General features: G+C 49.7%; 1 protein-coding gene across 1 annotated transcript; it reads left to right on the top strand.

Annotated features, from left to right (window-relative positions):
- Positions 1-232: 232 nt before the first annotated feature.
- Positions 233-24580, top strand: Rbpms2 (RNA binding protein, mRNA processing factor 2). Its single transcript, XM_076925821.1, has 8 exons — positions 233-811; positions 15368-15445; positions 15902-15940; positions 16797-16859; positions 17128-17278; positions 17725-17888; positions 23344-23432; positions 23650-24580. The coding sequence occupies exons 1-7, from the start codon at positions 743-745 to the stop codon at positions 23404-23406; spliced, it is 627 nt and encodes a 208-aa protein (XP_076781936.1). The 5' UTR covers positions 233-742; the 3' UTR covers positions 23407-23432; positions 23650-24580.

The following is a 24580-nucleotide window of genomic DNA, read 5'->3' on the forward strand; positions in this document are numbered from 1 at the left end:
GGTTCCTGAAGTTGAAAAGACGACCGGGTTCCCTCGCGTCTTTGACGTGACGGGGGTCGGGGTGAGGGAAGTGATTTCCTCACGGTCACTCAGCAAACCCACTCCGTCCCCGCCCTCAGCCCAGAACCGGGTCCGCAGCCGCCACGCGCGAAGAGAAGCCCGGGCAGGAACGGACGCGAACGGTGCGCTCGGGACAGCGCAGGTCTGGGCGTGACGCCGCCGCCCCGGCTGGGATGCGGCGCGAGCGGGGCTCGGCTCAGGCTCCGCCCAGACCCGCGCGGCTCCTTTAAGGAAAAGTTCCCCGAGCGACTTCCCCGAAGTTTTCAAAGTCGCCTCGGGAGACGGGAACGGCGGGGTCGCGGCGCGGCGTCGGGAAGGCAAACGGGGCCGGGGCGAGCCCGCGGTGCGCGGCGGGGATTGGCTGCGCGTTCCCCCGGAGACCGGGGGCGGGGCGGGGCGGCCCGGGCCCCAGCTGAGGCCGGTTCCGGCGCGCGGCCCCCCGCCGCCAGCGAGCGAGCGAGGGAGCGAGGGAGCGAGCGCACTCTCGGGCGCCCGTGAAAAGCGGGAGGCGGCGGCCGCACGCGGGCTGCGCTCGGGGTCCCGGAGCCGGCTGCGCGCGCCGAACTCACCGCGACCCCGTTCCTTCCCCGCTAGCCCGGCGCGCCTCCCCCACGAGCTCGCGCTCCCCTCCGGGGCGAGCGCCGCGCGAACCCACGGCGCCGCTCTCCGCGTCCCGCTCACCATGAGCGACCTGAAGCCGGACGTCGAGCCCTGCGCGGACGCGGGCCCCGGCGGCCCGGCGGAGGAGGAGGTGGGTGTGCGGCTCCCGGCGCGCGTCAGGCGCACGCGGGGGTGGGCGCGGGGACGGGGCTCGCGGGGCCGGGGCTCCCGCCGCCGCCGCCCTTCGCCCTGGGGAGGAGCGGCCCGTGTCCGCCGGGCGGGTGCGTGCGGCCTGGCTGGGAGGAGCTGGATTATCCCGGTGGGCGAGCCTGCCGCTCGCTCGCCCTCGGGTCGTCCTCACCGCGCCCCTCCCGGTGACCTTGGCGGCCCGGCCAGCTGCCCCGCGCCCACGTTGTTGCCTCCGGGTCTCCGAACTTGGGCGGCTTCGGGGAGCTGGGCCGGCAGCTTAATTAACGTCGGGAAGGAGAGGCTTCAGAGGCGTCGAGGGCTCCCTGTTCTCGCCAGGCCGCTGCCCCAGACTGGCCTGGGTGGGGTCTTCCATGGAGAGGTGACATAATCTCGTCCAACGGCCCTAGGCTGAAAAAGGGATTAAAAAACCGCGTCGGGGAACCAGCAGGGCCCGCGGTTTCGCCGGCTGCTGCGGACGACGCGCCTGCGGGAGATAAAAACCGCTTTAAAGGAAGCATCGAATGGAAGCGAGGCAGGGAGGCGGGATCCAGGCTCCCGGGGAGCCCTGGACGTCTGCGGTGTCACTCCGGGGCTGGGAGACCCTTCCTGCCCCGCCCTGCATACCCTCGTCCAGGAAACCAGGGTCAGTTATCCAGCCCTAGGGCCCTTCCCGTTGGTCTGGGGCAGAAACCGCGAGGCCCTGGTGTTTCTTACTGCTTGTGCTAACGGGTTGGTGCAGGATGACCCACTGTCGGGCTGGGCCAGCAAGAGGCCTGCCACCAGCTTCAGGGCACCGAGTGCACCAGTGGTGGCATGGCATCTTGAGACGTCGTGATCATCTAGGTTTGGACCCTGCTTTGGGAACAAGGAATTATACGCAGTGGTTCACCCAAACGATGGAAAATGGGGGGCGCCTGCCTGCCGCCTCTGCTGGTAGCTCTGGGGTGGTGGCGGGTCCTGGTTTCTGTTGGCTTTGTTCTCTTTGGGGTCCTTCACCCTGTCCTAATCTACCTGAGTTTTAGAATCTCCTCTGAGAGTTGGGAGTGAGGAGTGTGTTGTTTGCCATTGTGTCTGCGATCTCGGCTTGTTTCCCACCCCCCCACACACCCTTTGTGCTGAAATTGGGGGAGGGCAAGTGCTTCCTGAAGCTGTTCCAGGACCCCCAAATTCTGCATCTATTAAAAGGCTGGCTCTCAGCAGGGACTTCACACTTAATGAAAGGCTGACCAAATCCTCAGACCTGCTTTTCTGGGGGAGGGAACTAACCATATGGCCACACGGAAGTGGTGGGAAAAGTGTATGGGGCCTTGGCTGCTTTTAAAAGTTGTCTTTCTGGGAGACAGGGCAGGATATTAAAGAAGTATAGCTACTCCCCTTTCTTCTAAGGGACTGGAGGTAGGCCTTGGTGGTTCAGACTCCTGAGTGGTACCTGCAGAGGGACATGGGGCTTGAATGTAGTGTTTAGTACAGTTTAGCAGTAGGTTCTTATTTGGGTAGCATGTACAGTAAAATAAGAATGCAAGATAGATTGGCGTGGGCTCCGTTAAAGACGACACAAAAACTCGTGAAGCATTCCATACTGAAAGATAAAATAGAACTGGTAAAACAGCTGACCAGGTATTTGGTACCAAGCATTACCAAGGTTGACCGTCTGATCTGTGGAGTCCACATGGTGGAGAGAGAGAACTAATTCTTGGAAGTTGTCCTCTGCTCCCCACAGTGCACCCTGGCACTCATTGTCCACCACGACCACATAAAAACAAATTAAAATGTAATTGAATGTAGAAAACTGAGGAAGCAGGATCTCTTGCTGCCCCGTGTCTGCTCTTGTCTGGTGAGAACAGGAGGCACTTCCCTCAACAGTGTTGTGGTTAGTAGCCCAAGAACTCCCAGCTCCATCTTTTTCTGGCTGGAGCTTGTCTCCTTGAGTTTAGGTAGTCATAAGCAGTCAGTTTTACAATCCCTAAGCACCGTCATCCAGAAAATACTGTTAGCATTGGTGATTCACTGCTGTGGCTGAAACTGGCATTTCCCAGTCATCTATTGAGTAGCTATAACAAGCCTCAGGAAGTAAAGGCTACCGTCTACCTTAAACACCTCACTTCCTAAGGATACCAGGTTGCAGGAGCAGGATGTGTTTTCTTGGTTCTAGGAGGAAGGAATCCCTGGCTCAATTTAAACTGCTTCGTATAGTCAGGTTTCCCCGATTGCCTCCTGCTCCACCCAAGAGGGTTCCTTCTCTGGGATATAGACGAAAGGATTTCAGGCAGGGGTGGGGAGTGAGGAGGACTTGCCTGGCAGTCTGCGGTGTGTCTACAATAGTGACACTAGGAAGTTGGAAGTTAGCTCTCCCTAGATGAGGGTGAGTAGAATAGGAGGTTGTTAATGAGTGGAAAGTACATTCCAAAATGTATGGCATACGTCAAAGGGTGACTCCCAAGACAGGCAGGAGGATCCTAGGTTCAAGGCTGGCGTTATTTCAAAAGTAGAGCTTTTGGAGGGAGCAGGGTCGTGTGGATTATGGGGCCTTGTTGTTTATTTGAAGAAATAGCAAAAGTCAAAGCCACATGATGAAAGGCCTGAGAGCATGTGAAGTAGAGAGGAAATTGCAGTTTTCTTACACTTGAGACGTGTTAAAAGCTTTGATACCCTTTGAAGGGAGACAGTGGGAATTAAGGGAGAAGCAGAAGTTTAGTTGAAGGCTATACCCTCCTTCCTCAGGGTGGGTCTTGATTGAGCACTAGATATTGTTACATAGACCCTGAAAATCCTGCTTAGATTCTAGTGGTTCTCCTTAGGTGGGTGGGTGCGTGGGGGGAGCGTCTCTGGAGAGCAATGTGTGTGGTATTTATTTATTGAGAGGGACTTGCTACATGGCATAGGCTGGCTTGGATTGCTGTCCTGTCTTGCAACTATGTATCTTAAGTCACCATGACCTTGATCCTCCTGCCTCAGCCTTCTGAACACTGGCTTTACAGTATTTTTGGGATTACAGATGTGTACTACATTCAGTGTTACTTAAAGCTACTTTATTTCGGTGTGATTGACACTGATAAAGCTACATGTATTCAATATGTAATTTGATGATTTTGGAGACTTGGCTAAAGTTACTTTTTGTATTTGTTTTGTTTTTGGTGCTAAGGATTCATCCCCAAGGCATCACTGATGCTAACTAAGCAAGCCGGCTGTCACTGAGCCGAATCCCAGCCCTACAGTAATTTTATTTTTAGAGGCCTCGCTGGCCTAGAACTTGGCCTGTCTCTGCCTCCCAGGTGCTGGGATTAACCTACAGTAATTTTAAATTAAGAAGCATCCGTACGTAATTCAAGTGTGGTATTTGGATTTCTGAGTTGAAGGTATAAGTTTCTAAGACTGAAAGAAGGTAGTTAGTTTGTTTTTAAGACAGGGTCTCACTACCTGGCCCTGGATAACATGAAACTTTGTTTCTGCTTTCCCAATGCTGGGACTAACTGCACTTGCTCTCACTCCCAGCTTGTAAAGAAGTTTTCTGTTAACTTAATTGTAAAGTGTAGAAAGTCAGGAGTAATGGCAGCCAGGGCGTCTACAATTGGACCTATGACCGTTCCTTTCCACAGTAGCTGGGATGAGAGTATCCTCACAGGATCACAGGAAACAGGTCTTTGGCACCTCTGGGAAGTTAGTTTAACCTTCCTCTCTGAGGTGTGGGTAAGTAAGAGGATAGACCTGCAGTTATGGACAGGCCAAGGTTAGTCTAAATGAATGCAAAGGCATTCTAGAGTCCAGTGTATGACGTGGGCATCTTCCCTTCTTCTTTTTTTCCTTCAAATTTTAGTTTTTAGTTAGGACTAGTATATGTATGTGTGTCAGTGTATGTGAGAGCAATCGTGTAGGCATCAGGTCCCCTGAAACTTCAATTTTAGATGGGCTCTGAATTGAACTTAGGTACCATGCAAGCTCAGTAAGGGCTCTTAATACCAAACCATCTCTCTAGCCCTCCATCTCCCTTTTCTTTTCCCTAACAGAAGATGAGTGTGGATGGTTCATGCCTGTAATTCTAATTCAAAAGAGGTTGAGACAGAAGACTGTCTTAAATTCAAAGGCCATTCTGAGTTACAAAGGGATTTTAAGCCAGGGAGGACTACCCAATGAGAGCCTGTCTCAACACACACATCAAAACAAAACAAACAAAGCTGGACGTGGTGTTGAATGCTTCACATCCCAGCATTTGGGAAGGAGGAGGAGGGATGGGAGTTCAAGGTCATTAGCTATACTGTAAGTCTTGCTATGAAGAGACACCATGACCAAGACAACTCTTACAAAAGAAAAAAAGAAAGCATTTTAATCAGGGGCTTGTTTATAGTTTCAGAGGTTTAGACCATTATGATGGTGGGAAGCATGTCAGTAGTCATGGTGCTAGAAAAATAATTGAGAGCTACATCCTGATCCAAAGGCAGAGAGACACAGATAGGAAGCTTGGCTTAGGCTTTTGAAACCACAGAGCCCGGCCCCAGTGACACACTTCCTCCAACAAGGTCACATCTCCTAATCCTTTCAAATAGTGCCACTTCCTGGTGACTAAGCATTCAAATATACGAGCCTGTGGGAACCATTCTTATTCAAAACCCTACAGCTGGATTACCCTGGACTATCTAAAGAGACCTTTTCTCCCCCCCAAAAGGGTAGGCATATTTTGCTGCACATCTTTAACCCCAGCACTTGGGGGGCAGAGGCAGGCGGTCTAGTAGTGAGTTCCAGGCCAACCAGGGCTAAATAGAGAAAAAAAGAAAGAAAAAGAAAAAAACAAACCACAGAAAAACATAACAAAAAGCCAGCCATCCACCCCCAACCACCAACATAAACCTACACACATTTGAAAGACCATGGAATCTTGGCACTTGTCGGAGGCAAGCTTTTCAAGATGAGGGAAGGAAGTCTTGTATATTTCTAGGTACTTGGCAGCATGGCTCAGGCAAATGGATCCAGACGGATTCTGTGGGTTCAGTCCACTCTTTAGGGGTTCTTGTGGATGTATCTGTCTTATCTGCTCAGATGAAGAGGCTAGATTAGATAGCTAGCAGTAACTAACCGTGTCTGCAGTGTGTGTCTCGGCATCGTGTTGAGTGTCTCTCCATCTTATTCCCCCTTTGATAGCAGCACTGCAGAGTCCTGACCTTAAACAGACACCAGAGGCCTGCTTTCACAGGGCTAGCTAGAGTCAGTGCTGGTACTCTCTTGTTTTACATTAGGGTTGGTGAGATGTGGTGTGGAGGGGAAAAAAATGTCTAATCAGTTGCTGGTTTTCCTAGTACCGCTGATCAACCCTGCTTTGTGCTTGCTATTCAAATATTCTACGTCCAAGTTTCTACTCTTGCAGCCCTAAAGAAAAGGAATATGATTTTATTTTGAGCCAGGGTCCTTGACTTAATAGTACTAGAACTTGCTAAGTAGACCAGGTTAGACCAGGTCAGCCTCAAACTCACAGAGATCTGCCTGCTAATGCCTGAGTGATGGGATTAAAGCATCACCATGCCCAGCTACAACCAAAAAATGTGAGGGTTGAGTTCTGGGACCCTAGCGTAGAGGAAGCTAGTGATTGAGTCAGGCCGTCTGTTTTAGGCTGGTGGTGACCTAAGATCTGGCAGTGGGTGATGAATAATCCCCTCCAGCCAAAAGCTTTATTATATCGTACACGTGTAGAATCGCCATTGTCTGGGAATTACGAAAATGACTCAGTTATATTTTGAGTTCTGTACAGGAGTCATGGCCCTTAGTCATCTATACATGGGGCCGATTGTTTTCCTACGCCATTGCCTCAGACCACTGTGAACATCTTAATTAAAGAAATGAACAGTCTTGCTCTCAAGTGACTCCTGCCATTCTAGAGACATTTTCTTGGAGCTAGCGCTCTCTCTCTCTCTCTCTCTCTCTCTCTCTCTCTCTCTCTCTCTCTCTCTCTCCCTTCTCTGTATATTGGCATCCTGGCTGGTTTGCTCCATAGAGAGTCAGCTGTTAGTCCCACTCAGTGTTTGGACATGGTGGTTCTTCGCGCCTTCTGGATTGGTGTTGCTAAATTCCATATTAGGGTGACAGCACCGGCTGAGGGTGCTGCCTTTTCTTTGTTTAAGCTACTTATTCCATCGGGCCCTGGACGGATGGAGAGGAGGGAGAGTCCGTTCCTGGTTCAGGGCTATCCAGAACTGAGCTGAATTGCTGTGTGGTGGCATGACCTGTCTGCTTCTGTTCTGTTAGTCATATATAGACATATATAGTCAGCACTCTATGATCTGACTGTGCCCACCCCTGCCATATGAATGCTTAGTCACCAGGGAGCAGAACTCTTTGGTAGGATTAAAAAGATTAGGAGATGCTTGGCCTTATTGGAGGGTGTGTCACTGGGGGTGGGCTTTGAGATTTTCAAAGGCTCACATCTAGCCCCGTTTGTCTTGTGTAACCTTTTGATCAACATGTAGCACTCAGCTACTGCCCCAGTGCCATGCTCCCGCCATGGTGGACTAGACCCCTGAAACTGTAAGCAAGCTCCCCATGAAATGTTTCTCTTATAAGTGTTCCCTTGGTCATGGTGTGTCTTCACAGAAATAGAACAATGTCTAAGACGCCAGTCATGAGGAGGGTAAGTGATACATCACGGTCGCCCATCACACCCATGATAGCAGCCAGGGGCATGGGGAAGACTTGAGAGACTTACTTTAATGCCGGGAATGCCCAGGTAGCCTTGCCTCTGGGTGTGGCCTCTGATTTTACCTGGAGCCACATGACCATCACATCTGTCTGCAGCATCCTGCTGTAGCACCAACTCTACACAGCAAGGTACTTCTTGTCAGCTTTAGTTTTCTAAGTGAGGCAGGTCAGTGCACATGCCAGGCTTTGACTGATTCGTGTTCATAAAACATGAAGCCTTCTTCTGAGGAGCAGAGGATGAAGTCTGAAGCCTTAGTACTTTATATGTGACCAGCTCTACTCCTCCCCTTAGATAACTTGTTTTCATCCTGGCTTGAGAGTCTGCAGTCTCTGCTCTTCTCACTCCTATACGTAGTCAGTACTTTAGGGTATCTTTTACAGCCCAGAGGGTAAGAGCCCCAAACTTTTCAAACAACTTGAACTTTACCCCCAGCTCTTGTCGGTCTAATCCCAGAGCTGGCTTGTCTGTAAAAAAAAGGAAAAAAAAAAAAAAAAGGGAGCCCATACCTGTTTCACTGCTACATCAAAAGGAGCGTTAAGCGTACAAGTCAGTGATTAGTTCATATGAATGAGTGTAACTACAAAGTGTGGTTCTGAATACAACCTCACAGCCAGCCTCTGATATGTAATTGGGGGCTGGAGTTTGCTGGGCAGTCACAATGATGGGACAGACATTGAGGTGATCAAAAACTTTGGGATACGGTGTCATGTGATCAAGAACTGCCTAGAAAATCCTACGGTTGGTGTGTTAGGGAGCCACTCAGCCACTCCTGCGCTCCAGAGGAAGCAGAGGAAGCACGTCCTCAGAGCCCTGGACTCCAGGGAGCCTGTGTCTCTAGGCTCATAGCCACTGCTTACCATGGTGCTGCTTGCTCTTTCCCTGTGCTCTCCATCAGTGCCTTATAAGTCCTTGGTCTGCAGGCCATGTTGCTAACGTTCCACCCACCCCACGTCAAGTGGCCCTATGCAGAGCCTTCTTTCCCTGGGAGGGGTGAGAGTTTACTTGCTGTGCCAAACCCAAGCAGAGTCCTAGTTCACCCTCCACCACACCAAAGGAAACAAATAAAAATGGCCAGTAAGATCAAACTGGCTGCCCTGAGGTTTCTACCTGGCAACCTCAGCATTGGTCCAGCAGTGACCCACCCCGCTCTCAGCCCTGGGCCCAAGGTGGCCTAAAGGCCCACTGCCCAGCTCTTGCCTCACTCACAGGTTTGTCTGTCCCTTTCTATGCTACACTTTGCTTTCTTGTGGGCACTGAGGCTCTCAGGAGAGGGATAAAAAACATTGGTCGCATCTTACCCTGAGTAGTTTGTGTTTTGAGACGGTCTCTGTGTAACCCCAGCTGTTCTGGAACTCACTCTGTAGATCAGGCTGGCCTGCCTCTGCCTGGGTGCCACCACACCTGGCCCTTACTGAGTCTTCATTAGCTTCCCTTCTTCCTCCCTTTATAAAAGGAGTCCAGGCGAGAGGTTCTTTGTTTATGGTTGAGCTTACTGCTCTTTTTGCAATGCATATACAAAGAAAGTCTGGTAACAGGAGTTAAGTGGCACGTACCTGTCATCCTAATTGCTTTGAGAGGTTGAGAGGAGAGAATTATTTAGGCAGCTAGGTTCAATGCCTTCCTGGGACAAATGGTGACAGATGATCTAGAAAGGAAAGAGAAAAGGAAAACTTTGGGTGTTTGGAATGTGGGACTGTTCTTTATTATGGCTGAGACAGGAGGGAAGGTCTGCAGCCCTTGTCCCAGTTGGTGATGGGTCCTGAGACTTCACCCTAGGCCTCCTGATAACTGTTTAAGGCTTTTTCTTGCATTTCTCCAAGTCTTTCTTGTTGGCAGTTGCCTTCTGATCAGGGAGGTGAAGCCTGAGTCCAGTTTCTTGCTTCAGTGGAGTTTCCCTTCACTCCCGTCCCAGGATTATAGTGCCTCTGTAGGGTGTCAGTGCTTTTGTGTCAGGAAAAGTTTATGTAGACTGAGGGGGTGTGCATTTGCGTTCCTATCCAGAAACAGTGGAAGAGCAGTGCTCCTCACATAAAGGACCGAGATGGCAGGCTTCCGGCTTTACCTCCCACCTCATTCATTTGTTTGTGAGACAGAGTGTGGCTCTGTGGGTCCGTCTGGCTTAGAACCCGCTGTGTAGACCAGGCTCTGGCCTGTAACTCTGCCTTCCCCACTGCTGGGATCAAAGGTTCTCTCAGGCCCGGCTTTGGACTGTCTTAGAACTCCCAGTCTAGTCTCAAATTCTCATGCCTGTTCTCTTGCCTCAGCCTCCAGCGTGTTGGTATGACAGGTGTGAGCCACCATGGCTTGCTGGCTCCTTTCACCTCTTTAGAGCCTGTGTTGTTTAGGAGTAACCACAGCATCACCCTCACCAACCCTAGTGTTCTTAAGGTACCATTTCTCCTTTGGTCAGAGCTGAAGCATCATGTCCCTGGGTACCTAAGGCTGCTTCACGCTGGAGTCTAAACAGACTGACTGGCTTCGTAAGATCACGGACTCATGAGCCGAGCACTCGGGGACTTTAAAGCTACTTTTTCCTTGTGCAATGGCTGCTAGCAGCCCACTGGACCCCTGGGTTTTCTCATCTAAAAATACATTATCTTCCAACTCAAAAATTATTTAGGTTACTACTGAGAACTCAGAGTGGGGGAAGGATGTGGGAAGGGCTTACCGGAGTCTTGTTTTTCCCAGTTTGGATTTCCCTCCTCTCCCCTCCCCCTCCTAAGTAGTGTTTTCCATCCAGATGACTCCGGGAGCCCTGGCTCCAGCTGTGAGTGGGCAGGACTTGAGCGAGAGTTACTTGAACCTTGATGGAATGGATGGTTAGGCAGCGGTTTCTTTCCAGCTTGAATTCTAACTTTAAGAGATGCTGAAAGACTTCTGGAGGTAGCCTGCAGGGGGGCACTTGGCTAGCGTGGACAAAGCCTTGGCTTCAGTCTCTAGGACTGCAGATAGACTACACCAAACAAAAACAAAAAAGGACTTACAGAATTAATTTTTTTTTCTTTTTCCCTTTTCAAAAACTGTCTTTCAGTTTTTGCTTATTTGTGTGTGTGTGTGTGTGGGGGGTCACATAGTGTGAGCCAGCCGACTGGGAAGCCACTTGCCTTTCCTTGGTTGAGGCAAGATTTGATTCCTGTTGTTTCTGTGTCATTACATCTCCAGGCTGGCTATCCCACAGCACTGGGTTTTGGAGGTTGCGTTTAGATCACTAAGCACGTGAACTAGTACTTTTAGCCATGGAGCCGTCTTCCAGACGGATTCTTGAGACAGCCTCTCAGTGTAGTCCAGATTCTCTGCCTCCTAAGTACTGCGATTCCCAGTGTGGTGGTGCCTACCAGCCTCTTCTCTTTCTTGATTTTATCTCTCTTGTAGGATATTTTTATTGCCCAAAGTCAAAGTTTTCCTGTGCGGACCTTCTCCCTGAATCCCGTACTGTTGGAAGGATTTATGGCTGGCAAATTACTGCCTCAAGTGGGTTGGGGGGTTTCTGAGGTCCAGGGCAGCCCTGGTGTTCTTTAGCAAGATTTCTGGGAAGCAGTTTCTGCATAGAGCCCCAGGTCCTGTCTTGGCTACTCTGTGGCTGGAGGCCGAGGAAGGCTGTGACTGTCCTTCAGCGTTAAAGGGTAGGAGGGTTTAGTGGCCGCGTCACATGGTTGCCGAAAGCAGTGCCTACCCTTTCCATGGATAATAAAACCTGGTGCTTATGGAGCCCATCCCCTTAGCCGCAGTAATTGAGCAGCAAGCATTTAATACTTGGCGTGAAGCAGGTCTTTGTGGGTATAAAGAGTTGTGTAGAGTAGAAACCAACCATAGTGGTACAGTTGGGAGGTGGAAGCAGGCGGTTAGGAATTCAGGGTCATCGTCTGCAGTGTGGGCAGGTGCAGCCCCTGAGACCCCCATCTTAAAAAAACAACAAGAAAAATAAGGCCGAGGCATTCTCCCAATCTGAACAATGTCATCTCTGTCCCACTTTTACAAGAGACACGGACGTGGTGAGCCGCTGGGTCCCTGTCCTGAGTACAGGCTCTCTAATGAGGAGACCTCCCCACCTCCCGTTTTAGGGCCCTGTGTGATCTCCTGAGAGGAGGAAGTCTGAGCAGTTGCTGTTCCAGGACAGACAGTGCTACACAGAGAAACCCTGTCTCAAAAAAAAAAATTACAACAATAACAAAAAAAGAAAATCAAAGACAAGTTACTGATACTTTCTCATCTCAGTGCCTATCTCTTTTTGGTTTTTTTTCCAGACAGGGTTTCTCTGTGTAGCCCTGGCTGTCCTGGAACTCACTCTGTAGATCAGGCTGGCCTCGAACTCAGAAATCCGCCTGCCTCTGCCTCCCAAGTGCTGGGATTAAAGGCGTGCGCCACCATTGCCTGGCAGTGCCTATGTCTTAACAAGGGAGATAAAAGGATGTAATTGGCTGGGGTGGAGCGTTCAGTCAGACGACTTCCTGTGACTTGGTCAGACTTCTTGTGACTTAGCCTCCAACACTTGGCTTCTGCCAAGGGCCCGTGGCTTGCAGATGGAACCAGTCACCCAATCCACACTGCTTTGTTTCTGTCAGGGTGATCAGGGACATGCAGGGAGCCTTGCTGTAGCCTTCCAGGAGGTTTAGAACATATGTGATGGAAACCAGAGGGAGCAGGCCAGAGAGGCTTGGAGATGAGGAAAGATCCCACACCAAGCAGGAAACTTTGTGCTGAGAACTTGCTATTTAAGGGGTCTCTGGGGAGGTCTGGCCAAAGAGCCCTTTGAGGGAGGGATTAAAATTAGCCTGAGTTGAGATAGGCATGTGGAGAGGGCTGAGGTGGAAGTTTCTGTGGGGCCGCTCTAAGGAAGAAGACAAGATGACTGCTGTGGTCCCTTCAGTAGGCAGCTTGCACTTGAAGTCCCATCTGTCTGCGCTGAGGTCCTATCTTTCCTGGTGCCCCAAAGCCAGGCTATGTAGCAGAGAGACTTGGATTTTCAGTCAGTGGTTCTCTCTGTGACCTTGGGTGAGTCACTTGTGCCTGGGGATTTACTTTACACTTTTCCCCCCAGGTTTTTCAAGACAGGGCTTCTTTATGTAGCCCTGGCTGTCCTGGAGTTCTCTGTAGGACCAGGCTGGCCTTGAACTCAAGAGACCTTTCTGCCTCTGCCTCCAGAGTGCTGTGATTAAAGGCATGCACCACCACCATCTGGCTATCTATGTTTGTTTTAAATAATTTTTTAGCTGTATTTTATATGTCTGTGTGTTTTTATTATGAGTATCGTGTCCTCAAAAGCCAGCCTGGTCTACAAAGCAAGTTCCAGGATTGCCAGAGCTACACAGAGAAACCCTATCTTGAAAAGAACAAAACCAAACCTGTAATAAACTAGAGGACCTTCTTTTCCCACCACAGCCCCCAAGTGCTGTGCCTACTTTAATATCAGGTGCCAGCACCATTTACATAGCAGAGACCCCTGTGACAAACCTGTTCCCATGCCTTGGGGACAGAAAGTTTAAGACTAGCCCTGAGCCTTTTAAGCAAGATGCTGTCTCAAAAAGATTCTTTTAAAAACTAGCAGTTGGCTGGGCATGGTGGCAAATGCCTCAAATTCGAGCATCAGGGAGGCAGAGGCAGGTGGATCTCTGAGTTCAAGGTCAGCCTGGTCTACATAGAGAGTTCCAGGAGAGCCGGGCCTCTATAAAGAGACCCCTGTCTCAAGATATACACACACACAAAACTAGGAATTGTAGCTTAGTGGTAGAGTGCCTGCTTAGCATGTACAGGGTTCTAGTACCATAAAAACAAATAAATAAAACAAAAATAGAAGTTAGATAAGGGGCTGGAGAGATGGCTCAGTGGTTAGGAGCACTGACTGCTCTTCCAGAGGTCCTGGGTTCAATTCCCAGCAACCACATGGTGGCTCACAATCATCTGTAATGGGATCTGATGCCCTCTTCTGGTGTGTCTGAAGAGAGCAATGGTATATACACACACACACACACACACACACACACACACACACACACATATAAATATATATTTAATTATATAATTAAATCATTAAAAAAAGACAAATTTTTTTTTTTTAAGTTAGGTAAGGTAAACAATTCTACTGGTTCTCTCAAGTACTCTATCTGTGGTTCTGGAGGCCAAGAGTCATAAGCTAGAACCTGGTGTTTAGATCTGACTTCATTACCAACGTGTGACCACAAGGAGGATTCTCATTACAGCATCAAACTGTCTTATAGGAACCTGGCAAGATTTTACTTTTCAAAACTCAACATATGGGGCTGTGGAGGCAGTAGGCAAAACACTTGTCCTGCATGCTCAAGGACTGAAGTTAAGATCTACTTAAAAAGCCAGGTTGGGGGTTGGAGAAATATGGTGGTTAAGAGCACTGGCTGCTCTTCCAGAGGACCTGAGTTCAATTCTCAGTATCCACATGGTGGCTCAAAAACTTTTGTATTTCTAGTTCCAGAGGATACAAAACCCTATTTGGGCCTCCAAAGGTACCAGGCACACATGTGGTGCATATTCATATATACATGCAAAACACCCACACACAATTGTGTTTGTTTGTTTTTTTCGAGACAGGGTTTCTCTGTGTAGCCCTGGCTGTCCTGGAACTCACTCTGTAGACCAGGCTGGAATATATTTTTTAAAATCCAGGTGAAAGCCAGATGGTGCTGTGTGAGTTTGAGACTAGCCTGGTCTACAGAGCGAGTTCCAGGACAGCCAGGGCTACAGAGACCTTCTCAAAAACATACCAACAAACAAAGCCAGATGGACATGGTGGCTGCCCTTTAATCTATTACAATAATTGTTTTATTTCCAGCTTGTCACCAAGTCTCTATGTCCAGTAAATTTGTAGCTGAGATTGGCTCAAGGTCACTGTAGCCAAGGATGACCTTGAACTGATCCTGCTGCCTTAACCTTTCCGGCATTGGGATTACATGTGAGTGCCAGCATACCCAGCTCCATAAAATTGGTTTGGTTTTGGGTTTTTTTTGAGACAGGTTTTCTCTGTGTAGCTCAGGCTGTCCTCAGACTTAGATCCACCCACCTCTGCACCCTAGTGCTGAGATTAAAGGTATGTGCCTCCACGCCCAGCTAAGCTTGGTAACTTTTTGATAGCATTTGCTAAGTGCTATCTAGGTTTAAAGATAAAATTATAACTTGTTCCCAGCTACTGTGGAGTGGAGTGTAGAAAACATAGCAGCCTGTGCCCTCCCCACACCACAACTCCCCGCACCCTGTCTGCAGAGCACAAGAAAACCTCCTTGTGTGTCTTTGCCTCTCCAGACCAGAGCTTTACCGTCAAGGGCTTATGGGTTATCTTCTGGCAAAATAGAACTTTTTTTTTTTAAAGATTTATTTGTGTGTGTGTTCGTGTGCTTACACATATATGTGTTTGTGTCCATGAGATGAATGGTGGCCAGAAGAGGGTGTTAGCGTCTTTGAACCTAGTCTGGAAGCCAGCCAGCTCTGGTCACCTCCTGTCTCCATCTTTCTCAGAGCTGTAGTTACAAGTGTTCCTGCGATGTCCAGCTTATTATGTGGGTACACTCAAATTCGAACTGGTGCTTCTGACTTTGTAGCAAGTGCAAAACCATAACATTTTTATGTGCTTGTTTATGGAGTGGGGTGGCCTCACTGCGATGGTCTTTGCTGGGTCTGGAAAAGGATGGTGCATTTATACACAGGAGCTTCCCCACGGTGCCTCTGTTGCCTGGAGATGTGCTCGGTGTGGTGTGATGCCTCCGATCTTTGATAGAAGCTATGGAACTGCATGTGTACAGGAGGCACTCGGTTTCTCTGTAAGCCATACCTCATGAATGAACAGCCCTGACCACTGTGGTCTCTCTCTAGGTCCGGACACTGTTTGTCAGTGGGCTCCCTGTGGATATCAAACCTAGAGAACTCTACCTGCTCTTCCGGCCATTCCAGGTGAGTCAGGACCCAGGAGCCCCCAGAGCCCAGGATCAGGGCTGAGCGGCACGGATGAATCTCTGCTGTGGACTGAACTGCAGAAAGGTGTTTCAGAAACTGGGGTCACATATCTGGGCCCATCTCTGACGGTTCTGCTGACTCCTGCCAGTTTCTCGGCCCTGCCGAGCCTCTGTTTAACTCATCTGTAAAGTGGAGACGGTGAAGAAGCTGAGCAAACTGGATAAGGACTTGATCTTGAGTTACAAGGTAGCAGAGCCCTAGGCAAGCCCTGGGCACGCTGTACCACGTGATTCAGAGCACTAAGGCAGGAACCCTCAGTGTGAGGGTTGCCTTTGGAGGATTACAGAGTGATTCAGGGGGTCTCTGAGGAAAGACGAGGCTGATGGGGGAGACAGTGCTGGGTTAGCATAACAACAGCTTCTGACCCCCTGAAATGGCCACCTCTCTCCACAGGGCTATGAAGGGTCCCTGATCAAGCTCACGTCAGGACAGGTAATTTTCTCTCGTAGGTTTTTCCTCTCGGCCCAGGCTAACTGCTGGCATGGAACTGAAACTTTTGTCCTACTGTTTGAAGGCATCTGAAGGTGGAAACCCACTCCTTGCTGTCTTGCTTCAGCCCTGACAGAAGGGCAGCCTCTGCAGCTCTCTGCTCTTTTCTAGCTAGCTGGGCCTTGTCAGCCTCTCTCCTTTCTGTCTGGCTCTGACATTCTGGAAGCACAGACTGCCTGGCCCCAGTGGCTGAAGACAGTAGAGATGAGATGATAGCAGAGCCTCCTGGAGGCCACTAGGAGTGTGAAGTCAGAAGCTTTCAACTTTATCTGCGTGTATTTACAAATGCTTCTGGGGTGTGGTTACAGCTTGGTGATAGAGCACTTGCTTAACTTGCAAGACCTTGCTTTAGTCCTTGGTGCTGCTCTAAATTAAAAACAAAAAAACAAAAGCAACAACAACAACAAAAAACTTACAGAAAAGGTGATGTTTAAAATGGCCCATGGGCCAGTGCTGTTTTGGTATCATTTAATAAATAGTGTGGTACTTAGAAGGGACACTTAACTTAGTCGCTTGTGAATTGTAAATCTTCCAGACATACCCTAGGGAGGGTATGGGCAGGAGCTTTATTTCTTCTGTATTCCCTAACCAGCAAGGGAAATACTGTTTCCAATTAGGTGGTTTTTCTTCTTATTCCTCTTCCTCTTCCTCTTCCTCCTCCTCCTCCTCCTTTTGTTATTATTGTGTTTGTGGTATTGCAGGGGTCAAGCCCAAGGTCTTGGACATGTTAGGCACGTGCTGGACCTGGGGTGCAGATGTAAGGGGGGAGAGATGCAAGGCTGTTCTCTCTTCCTTCCAGCTTGTTGGGTTTGTGATCTTTGACAGCCGGGCAGGAGCGGAAGCAGCCAAAAACGAATTGAATGTGAGTAGGCGGAGGTGGTGCCATTTCTCTGACGAGGTGATGGGCCCTGTTCTGTCTGCTGCAGATCTTCCCCTACTGCACACCCAATAAACACACGGGCTTTTATTTCCCACCCGTCTCAGGGCAGAATCTTTGGCTACCTGGTTTGTGAAGGTGTCACTACCCCACAGCTCAGCAGCGTTCCCCTCTGCTGTAGCCCTTTGTGAAAAAGTCTTACAGCCAGCTTGCTTCTGGGGCTTGTATGCACCTCTCTTTTCTTCCTGTCTAGGGTATTCGATTTGATCCGGAGAAACCACAGACCCTGAGGGTAGAGTTTGCCAAAGCCAACACCAAGATGGCCAAGAGCAAACTAATAGCAACACCAAATCCCAGCAGTGTCCACCGTGCCCTGGGAGCGCACTTGATCGATCGGGACCCCTGTGAGTCAGGCTCTGACCTTCCTTCTCCTGCCCTTTGGCTTGGTCTAGCCAGCAGCTGCCATATTCAGATCCTGAGATCAGTTGTGTCTCCCTCTCTGGGACTTTCTTTCACCCGTAGCCACTTGCCCTGACACTTAGCAGCTCGCTTCTTCCGCTGCAACCTTTTCTAGACTCAAGAAGGCTGGGCTCCAAGGCTATTAGGGCCAAAAGATTTCCTTGAAGCCTTTTTGTGATTTCTCTTGTTTAATATAGGCTGTCTCTGGCCTGCTTGAGATCTCGAAATAGGGTTTTCATCATGCCAGGCAAGTTCACAGGGCTGCTTTCCCTGGTCTTGAGGAAGGGGAATTGTGGTTCGGTTATAATGCTGGGTCCTTTTCTCTATGGAAAGGGGTGTTGGGAGGGGAGACCAGTGTTCTGACCATGGAGGCTGTTGTCTCCTGTTATAGATGACCTGATGGGGGCTGCTCTGATTCCTGCATCCCCAGAGGCCTGGGCCCCTTACCCTCTCATCACCACAGAGCTGACCCCAGCCATTTCTCAAACTACGTTCACCTACCCGACTGCCACTGCTGCTGCCGCTGCCGCTTCCGCCGTCCCCCTTCATGTTCAGGTAAGATGTTTTGGGTGGAGGAGTCTGCCTACCTTGGTATAGGCTGTTCCTGTCTCTGGGGCTGCAGCCAACAGAATTATTGTCTTCTCTCAGGATTAATAGCCCGTGTCTGTAATCTTAGTATTTAGGAGATTGAGGCAGGAGGACTGCTGGGATTTTTAAGAGAGCCTGAGCTAAACTGTGAGACATGCTGTAAAACAAACAAACAAAAAAATCCAAAACAGCAACGACAAAAAAACCACAACTGTTGTCTTCTCAGATTATTTTGGGATCAGTGTCTCTGGGGACACTGTTAGGAGCAGAAAACTGGTCTGCTCAGCCTTCTGTCTTTATGAACTTAATCAAGCTTTTAGAGGTTTCCATGCCTCAGTCATTACTCTGGAGAACTAGAATAATATACTGTGCCTTCGGACTGATTAGAGTTGGGTAGTAACACAATGAAGGCCAGAACTTTGCCTGGACAGTTTAGGACTCCCATTTAATTCCATTTATGTCTCATGTGTGCTGAGCTTTTGAGAACCAGCTCTCTACCATGTGGGACAAACCATCTTGTCAGCCCTGGCTTTTTTAGTAGGTTTTATTGGTTTAATTATTTTGCTTTGTTGGTAGATTAAGTTTTTAAAGGGCAAGGTAGGGGCACTTATGTAGCCCAGGCTGGCCTTGAGCTCCAAATACTTCTGCCTCTGCCTCCCAAATGCTGGGATTGATTGCAAGCATACAACACAACACCTGACTTCTTTTTGTTCGTGTGTGTGTGTGTGTGTGTGTGTTGTGTTTTATTTTGTTCTGTTTTTCTGAGACAGTGGTACCCTAGAGGCCAGACTGGCCTTGAACTGTTGGTAGTTCTCCTTACCTCAGCCTCCCAGGAACTGGGATTACAGGTTTGGGGCCTGGGCACTGGGGGCAGAAAAAAGAGAGTAGCTGTTTGTAGGGGACCCGGCCAAGCAGCCACAGGAAGGAAGTCAGGGACAGTCTTGAGTCTATCTAAACCTCTGCTCAGACAAGTCACCAAAACGTGGCCATGAAGTGGCTGTCCGTCATGGAGTGTCCTATATCATCAAGAAAGGAACATTTGGAGGTGGCTATTTGGCCCTGACCTGGGCAGTAGAAAGGGAAATGGGGAAAATGGACAAAAGAAAAGCTTGAGGGTGGGGGTGGGGGCGGGGGTGGGGGTGGGAGTGGGGTTGGGGGTGGATTCACAGGAAGCAGAACTGGGCACTTTACCTGCTAAATCTAAGTCTTTTGAGAGGCTTTGGGACCCAGAGTTTGTCCCAGTCTCCATGTAGAAAATTGAAGCCAGGTGCCACTAACTTGGCAGGTGTACCCAAGCAGGAAAGTTTCTCCGGCAGGTTTTGATGGTGTGCCAAAATGTGGTTAAACGTGGTGCTTTCTCCAGCTGAGCACCCTGGGCGTCTGGAAAATTCACCTAAGGTCTTCCAGGTGGGAAGGCTTGAGTAGTAACTTGGGAGCAGAATAGGAGACAGGGATGGGGTGTGTGTGTGTGTGTGTGTGTGTGTGTGTGTGTGTGTGTGTGAGTGAGTGTGAGTGCGCGCGTGTGCACATGCACTAAGAAGGTCTGGGTGCTCTAGGCTGAGCAAGCTGGTAGCTTTAAATGCAGGAACAGTGCAAGGCACTGTGATCTCAACCCTGCTGCTAGTTAGTTGCATGGTCTTCACCTTTAGGCCCATGTGTGCTCATTTATAAAATGAGAAGGTTCGGCTGGGTCAAGTATGGAGCCTGCAACGGTGGGTTTGTCAAGTGAAACCTGGGAGGGGCTCCTCTGCTGTGCTAGCTGGGAGCTGTGTCCTGCTTCTGGTCCCTGAACTCTGTAGCTGCCCGTCCTGTGGTTCCCCTCCTCGTCCTGTGGTTCCCCTCCCCACTCCGTCCCAGCTCCACTGCTTTCTAGTTGTAGTTCAGATCCTGGCCCCCTTACCCAACCTCTGTGTGACCTTTACAAGTTGCTTAACTTTAATTTTTTTCATTTCCTTGTTAAATAGTGAAAGTGGTGCTCACTTGAAGGTGGGCTCCACACACACATTTTTGCTTGTTTGTTTGTTTGCTTGCTTGCTTGTAAAGCTTTGGTTTGGTTTTGTAGCTGAGGTCTCTTGTATCCCAGGCTGATTTCTAGTTGCTGTGTGTAGCTAAGAGTCAGGATGGCCTTGAGCCTCTCATCCCGCTGTCTCTACCTCCAGAGTGCTGAGATCACAGGCAGGCATCTCCCTGGTTTACTTGGCACTCAGGATGGATACTAAGCCTGTAGTATCAACTGAGCTACATCTCAAGGGGTCCTGTCCCCCAGCTCCCTCCACGTTTTAAAAAAAGATTTTATGTATATGAGCACTTACCTGCATTACACCTGCACGTCAGAAGAGGGCACCAGTTCCCATTACAGATGGTTGTGAGCCACCGTGTGGTTGCTGGGAATTGAACTTGGGACTTCTGGAAGAGCAGTCAGTGCTCTTAACCACTGAGCCATCTCCCCAGCCCTCTTGGCTTTTTGAGACAAAGTTTCATGCACCCAAGGCCAGCCTGGAACTCCTCATTCTCTTACCTCTGCCACCTGGGTTCTAGCATTAGGAGTAAAACCACCATGCCTTGCTGGGACTTAATCTTAGGACAGTTAGTTTTCCACGTCAGTAACAAGATTTCTGTCCAGGTGCCTGGCTGGCACTGCATTGTATAAATGCACCAGCTCCTGTTGCATGTCAAAGAACTTATTGAAAGCTCCTTCCTGCTGACAAGATCTAGTGAGGTGGGTCCCTACTGTGGGTACTTGGCCTGATGGGTTTTCCTTATGGCAAATTCCTGGACCTATTACAAAGTCATAGTGCAAACTTGATAGTCTTGTCAGGAGAGGAGTGAAGTTTGTTGACTCTGTGATCCATTAAAACATTTACTTAATGTCATCCTCATCACCTATGATATTTACATGGGCCTGGTGCCGTGATGTATGTATGGAGGCCAGAGGGCAAGAAGAGGAGACGCAGAGAGGGACTGGAATGCTTTTAGAGGGAGCCAGGTCACAGGCGTATGCCAGGCATCTGTGACATGTTCCACGGCAAACACGGCAATCCCACTGAGTGCATCCATTCAAATACATTCCTTTGGCATCTGTGGCCTGGCTGCCATGGGCCCATAAATGTCCCCAAGCCCCTGCCTCAATACTCTGGGACTGAGGAACAGCTATAGTTGGGACACCTGAGGAGCAAGTGGAAGAGACTTTCAAGCAGCCATCTGAGGACTCAGCTCCTCTGTTAAGAAGGCTTCCCTCCAGTTACCCTTTGTCCGGTTCCATGGGCTGCTGGCCAGCCAAGCGCTGATTGTCACGGGGCTGCCCCAGCTGGGTGAAGGGTGGCAGACAGGGCTCGTGAGGAGATTCTGAGCTGGCTGGAGCCCTGCGTAGACGGCTACTACTTCTTCTTACACCCTTGTTTGTGAATATGTTCTAGTGTCTAGCCCGGCATCCAGCTGAGAGGGCATCCTGGCCCAGCAGTGGGCCCGAGGAACTTCCTCCTGCACAGCTGTCAGCCAGAAGGAAGAGCCTGTGCTGCTACAGGTGTTAGGATAGTTAGCCATGCTGGGCAGTGGTGGGGCACACCTTTAATCCCAGCACTTGGGAGGCAGGGGCAGGCGGATTTCTGAGTTCAAGGCCAGCCTGGTCTACAGAGTCAGTTCCAGGACAGCCAGGGCTACACAGAGAAACCCTGTCTCGAAAAACAAAACAAAGAAAAAAGGATAGTTAGCCATAACTTCTCATCACTGCCTATCCTCAGAGAATGTGATGGCTTAAATGATACTCTCTACAAGTAGTACCTAGAGTTGGGAGGAGCACGGAGACGGCCTGGCATTGGTCATAGCCCTTTCTGCTTACCCAAGAAGCAGGAATCACATGCACCCAAATGGGCTAACTGGGTCTGCCTACTGTAGCTCTGTGTGTGGTGTCTGAATGTTTAGCTCCTGCCGCATTCTCTACAGTGGCTCTTAAGTGCCGCCCCACTCTTTCCTCTAGGCTCTCCTCCTGGATGTTCAGACCCACCTTCCCCCAGCTAGTTTGGGGTCACTATGGGGTTGACATGCTCCTCCCTTGCTTTGCATTGCTGGAGCAAGTTCCTCCCCTTGAAGCCTTCAGGCAGCAGCCCAGCTGTTCTTGCCAGACACCTAGCTCACAGAGAGGGAGGGATACATACTGTTTTATTGACCGGTCTCTGAGAATTCCGCCTTCGGGCCTTCTGTGACTGTCATAGTGTAGGCAGCTGTGGCCTTCTAGGCCAATCTGAAGCTGCCTGAGGGCTCAGTGGGGCTTTTGAGTCTCTGAACTTAGGAGCCGTGTAACAAGAGCATGGGAGAAATACAGAGGTCAAAAATGGCTACATTGAAGACTTGGCAGGACCCATGTATGGAGACCCACTTCTTGGGGACCACACTGTCTTTGATGTCTAGTGTCTTACTTGCTGTCTTGCTTGCTCTTTACAGCCATGTTTGTTCTGTAGCTAGATTGAGAAACATATCCAAAGAAACAGCATGAAAAGTGTCAAGCTCATTCCCCTGTTAATAATTTTTCAGGCTAGGCATCACTGTTGGCAGAGTTTACATAGGATGCCTGAAGCCGTGGGTTCAATCCCCAGCCCTACATAAAACAAGGTTGCTCTCTTCTGCAATCCAGGTACCCTTCAGTTGTGAGTGCTAATCCTAGCACCCAAAAGGTAGACGCAAAATAGGACCAGAAATTCAAGGTCATTCTTAGTTATATGGTGAGTCAAAGCACCCTGAGATTCATGAGATCCTGTCTGAAACCGAGCCAAAAAAATCCCAAGGCCTTCAGAATGGCTCAGCGGGTAAAGGCTGCCAAGCCTGATGAGTTCACGTGGTGGAGGGGCGGGCCCAACTCCCACAAGTTGTGCTATAACTTCTTGTATGCCAAAGCATGCATAAATAGACACACGTGCACGCGCGCGCGCGCGCGCGCACACACACACACACACACACACACACACAAAGTATGTTTTTAAAAGCGGGGTTTAGCCGGCAGTGGTGGTGCACGCCTTTAATCCCAGCACTTGGGAGGCAGAGGCAGGCAGATCTCTGAGTTCGAGGCCAGCCTGGTCTACAGAGTGAGTTACAGGACAGCCAGGGCTACACAGAGAAACCCTGTCTCGAAAAACAAAACAAAAACAAAACAAAAAACAAGCAAAAAAAAAAAGGGGGGGGGGATAGCAGGGTTCAAATCCTGACATGTGGTCCTCATGGAGCCCTGACCTGCAGAGAAGATGGGCCAGGTGGTGATTTCCCATTTTTAAGGGAAGAAGCTGATGCTTAGAGGGAAGTAGCTGGCCTAGGCTCTACCAAGTGACAGCCTGGTCAGCCGTAAGACTCTGGCCAGATCCACCTGGCTCCTGCTGAGGACTGAGATGCGTAGCTGTAAGTATGAGTATGTGTTGACTGGCTTCTCTTGCAGGTACGCTGGTACTCCTCTGATACCCTTCAGCAAGGATGGAAGTATCACCGCCAGTTCTGTTAGCTCCTCAATAAGTGTTGGCTCTAGGGGTCAGTGTCCTGGGTGCTGGCTGCTTACCCTGTTCCTGGGTGCTTGCTTGGGCTGTAGGCTCCAGAGCCTGTTCATGGCGGGGCGTGGGGGGCGAGGAACCTGACTGCTTCATCCTTCCGTCCTACCCTTACCCTGCATCCCCTTTTGCAGCCTCCCATAGCCAGTTCCCATTCCACTCTGCTGATGGCTCTCTCTCTCTCTCTCCCTTCCCTTCAGGTCTTGTCACCCTGGAGTTGGCCCTGGGTTGTGTGGGGCCAAAGCAGGGCTCTGCCGTCACTGCCACCCGAGTCCTGTGCAGAACTGCTGTTTCCCTCTAGACACTGTGAATCTGAAGCCTGACCTTTTTTTTTTTTTTTTTTTTTTTTTTTTTTTTTTTAAATACAAGGTACAAAATACTTTTTCACATTTTAGTTGGTTTTGAAGTTCAGAAAGGATGAGGCGCGGTGGCAGAGTGGGGTGCACTGGGGAGGCAAGCGCAAGGAAGGCTTCTCAGACTGGAAGCTGGTCAGGCCTACTCCTTGCCACTCCCAACCCCTGCACCCACCCTGCTTCAGAGGCACCCGAGCCTGTGGTCACTTCTGCCTTGGGGGCCCCAGCTGCTGACACCACACACACACACACACACACACACACACACACACACACACACACACACAGATGCCATTCTCCATTCTCACCCAGCAGCAGATCCACAGCCTCTGAATTCCACCTCAAATCAGAGTCCTGCATCGTGTCCTTCTCCAGGCCGACAGGTGTCCAACCAAAACGTGAAAAGTATTTTTGTACCCTGTGTAACAAAATATTTATGGTTCATAAAGGGTTTTTCATGTGTTTACCATTAATTATTGATGAGACCTTGTTCAGCCTGTCAGATAAGTTTAATGTTTAGTTTGAAGCATGAATAAGAAAAGGGGTTCCCTTTCAGCTGTCTGCCTTTGTGCTGGGCATTGGTTTAAGAAGAATGAGATGAAAGATACATGGTGCAATTTTGTTTTATTTTACGAGCACCTCTGTGCTTTGACTTTAACCTCAGCTCAGATGTCTGGCTACTTGGGAAGGTGATATTTGGAGGTGGCTGTTATTGGTGACCCTGTGAGAATGTGAGACTGGATCATAAATGAAATGCAAAATAAAAACCTGAAGTGAC

This window comes from Arvicanthis niloticus, chromosome 26 (assembly GCF_011762505.2).
Source record: "Arvicanthis niloticus isolate mArvNil1 chromosome 26, mArvNil1.pat.X, whole genome shotgun sequence".
NCBI lineage: Eukaryota > Metazoa > Chordata > Mammalia > Rodentia > Muridae > Arvicanthis > Arvicanthis niloticus.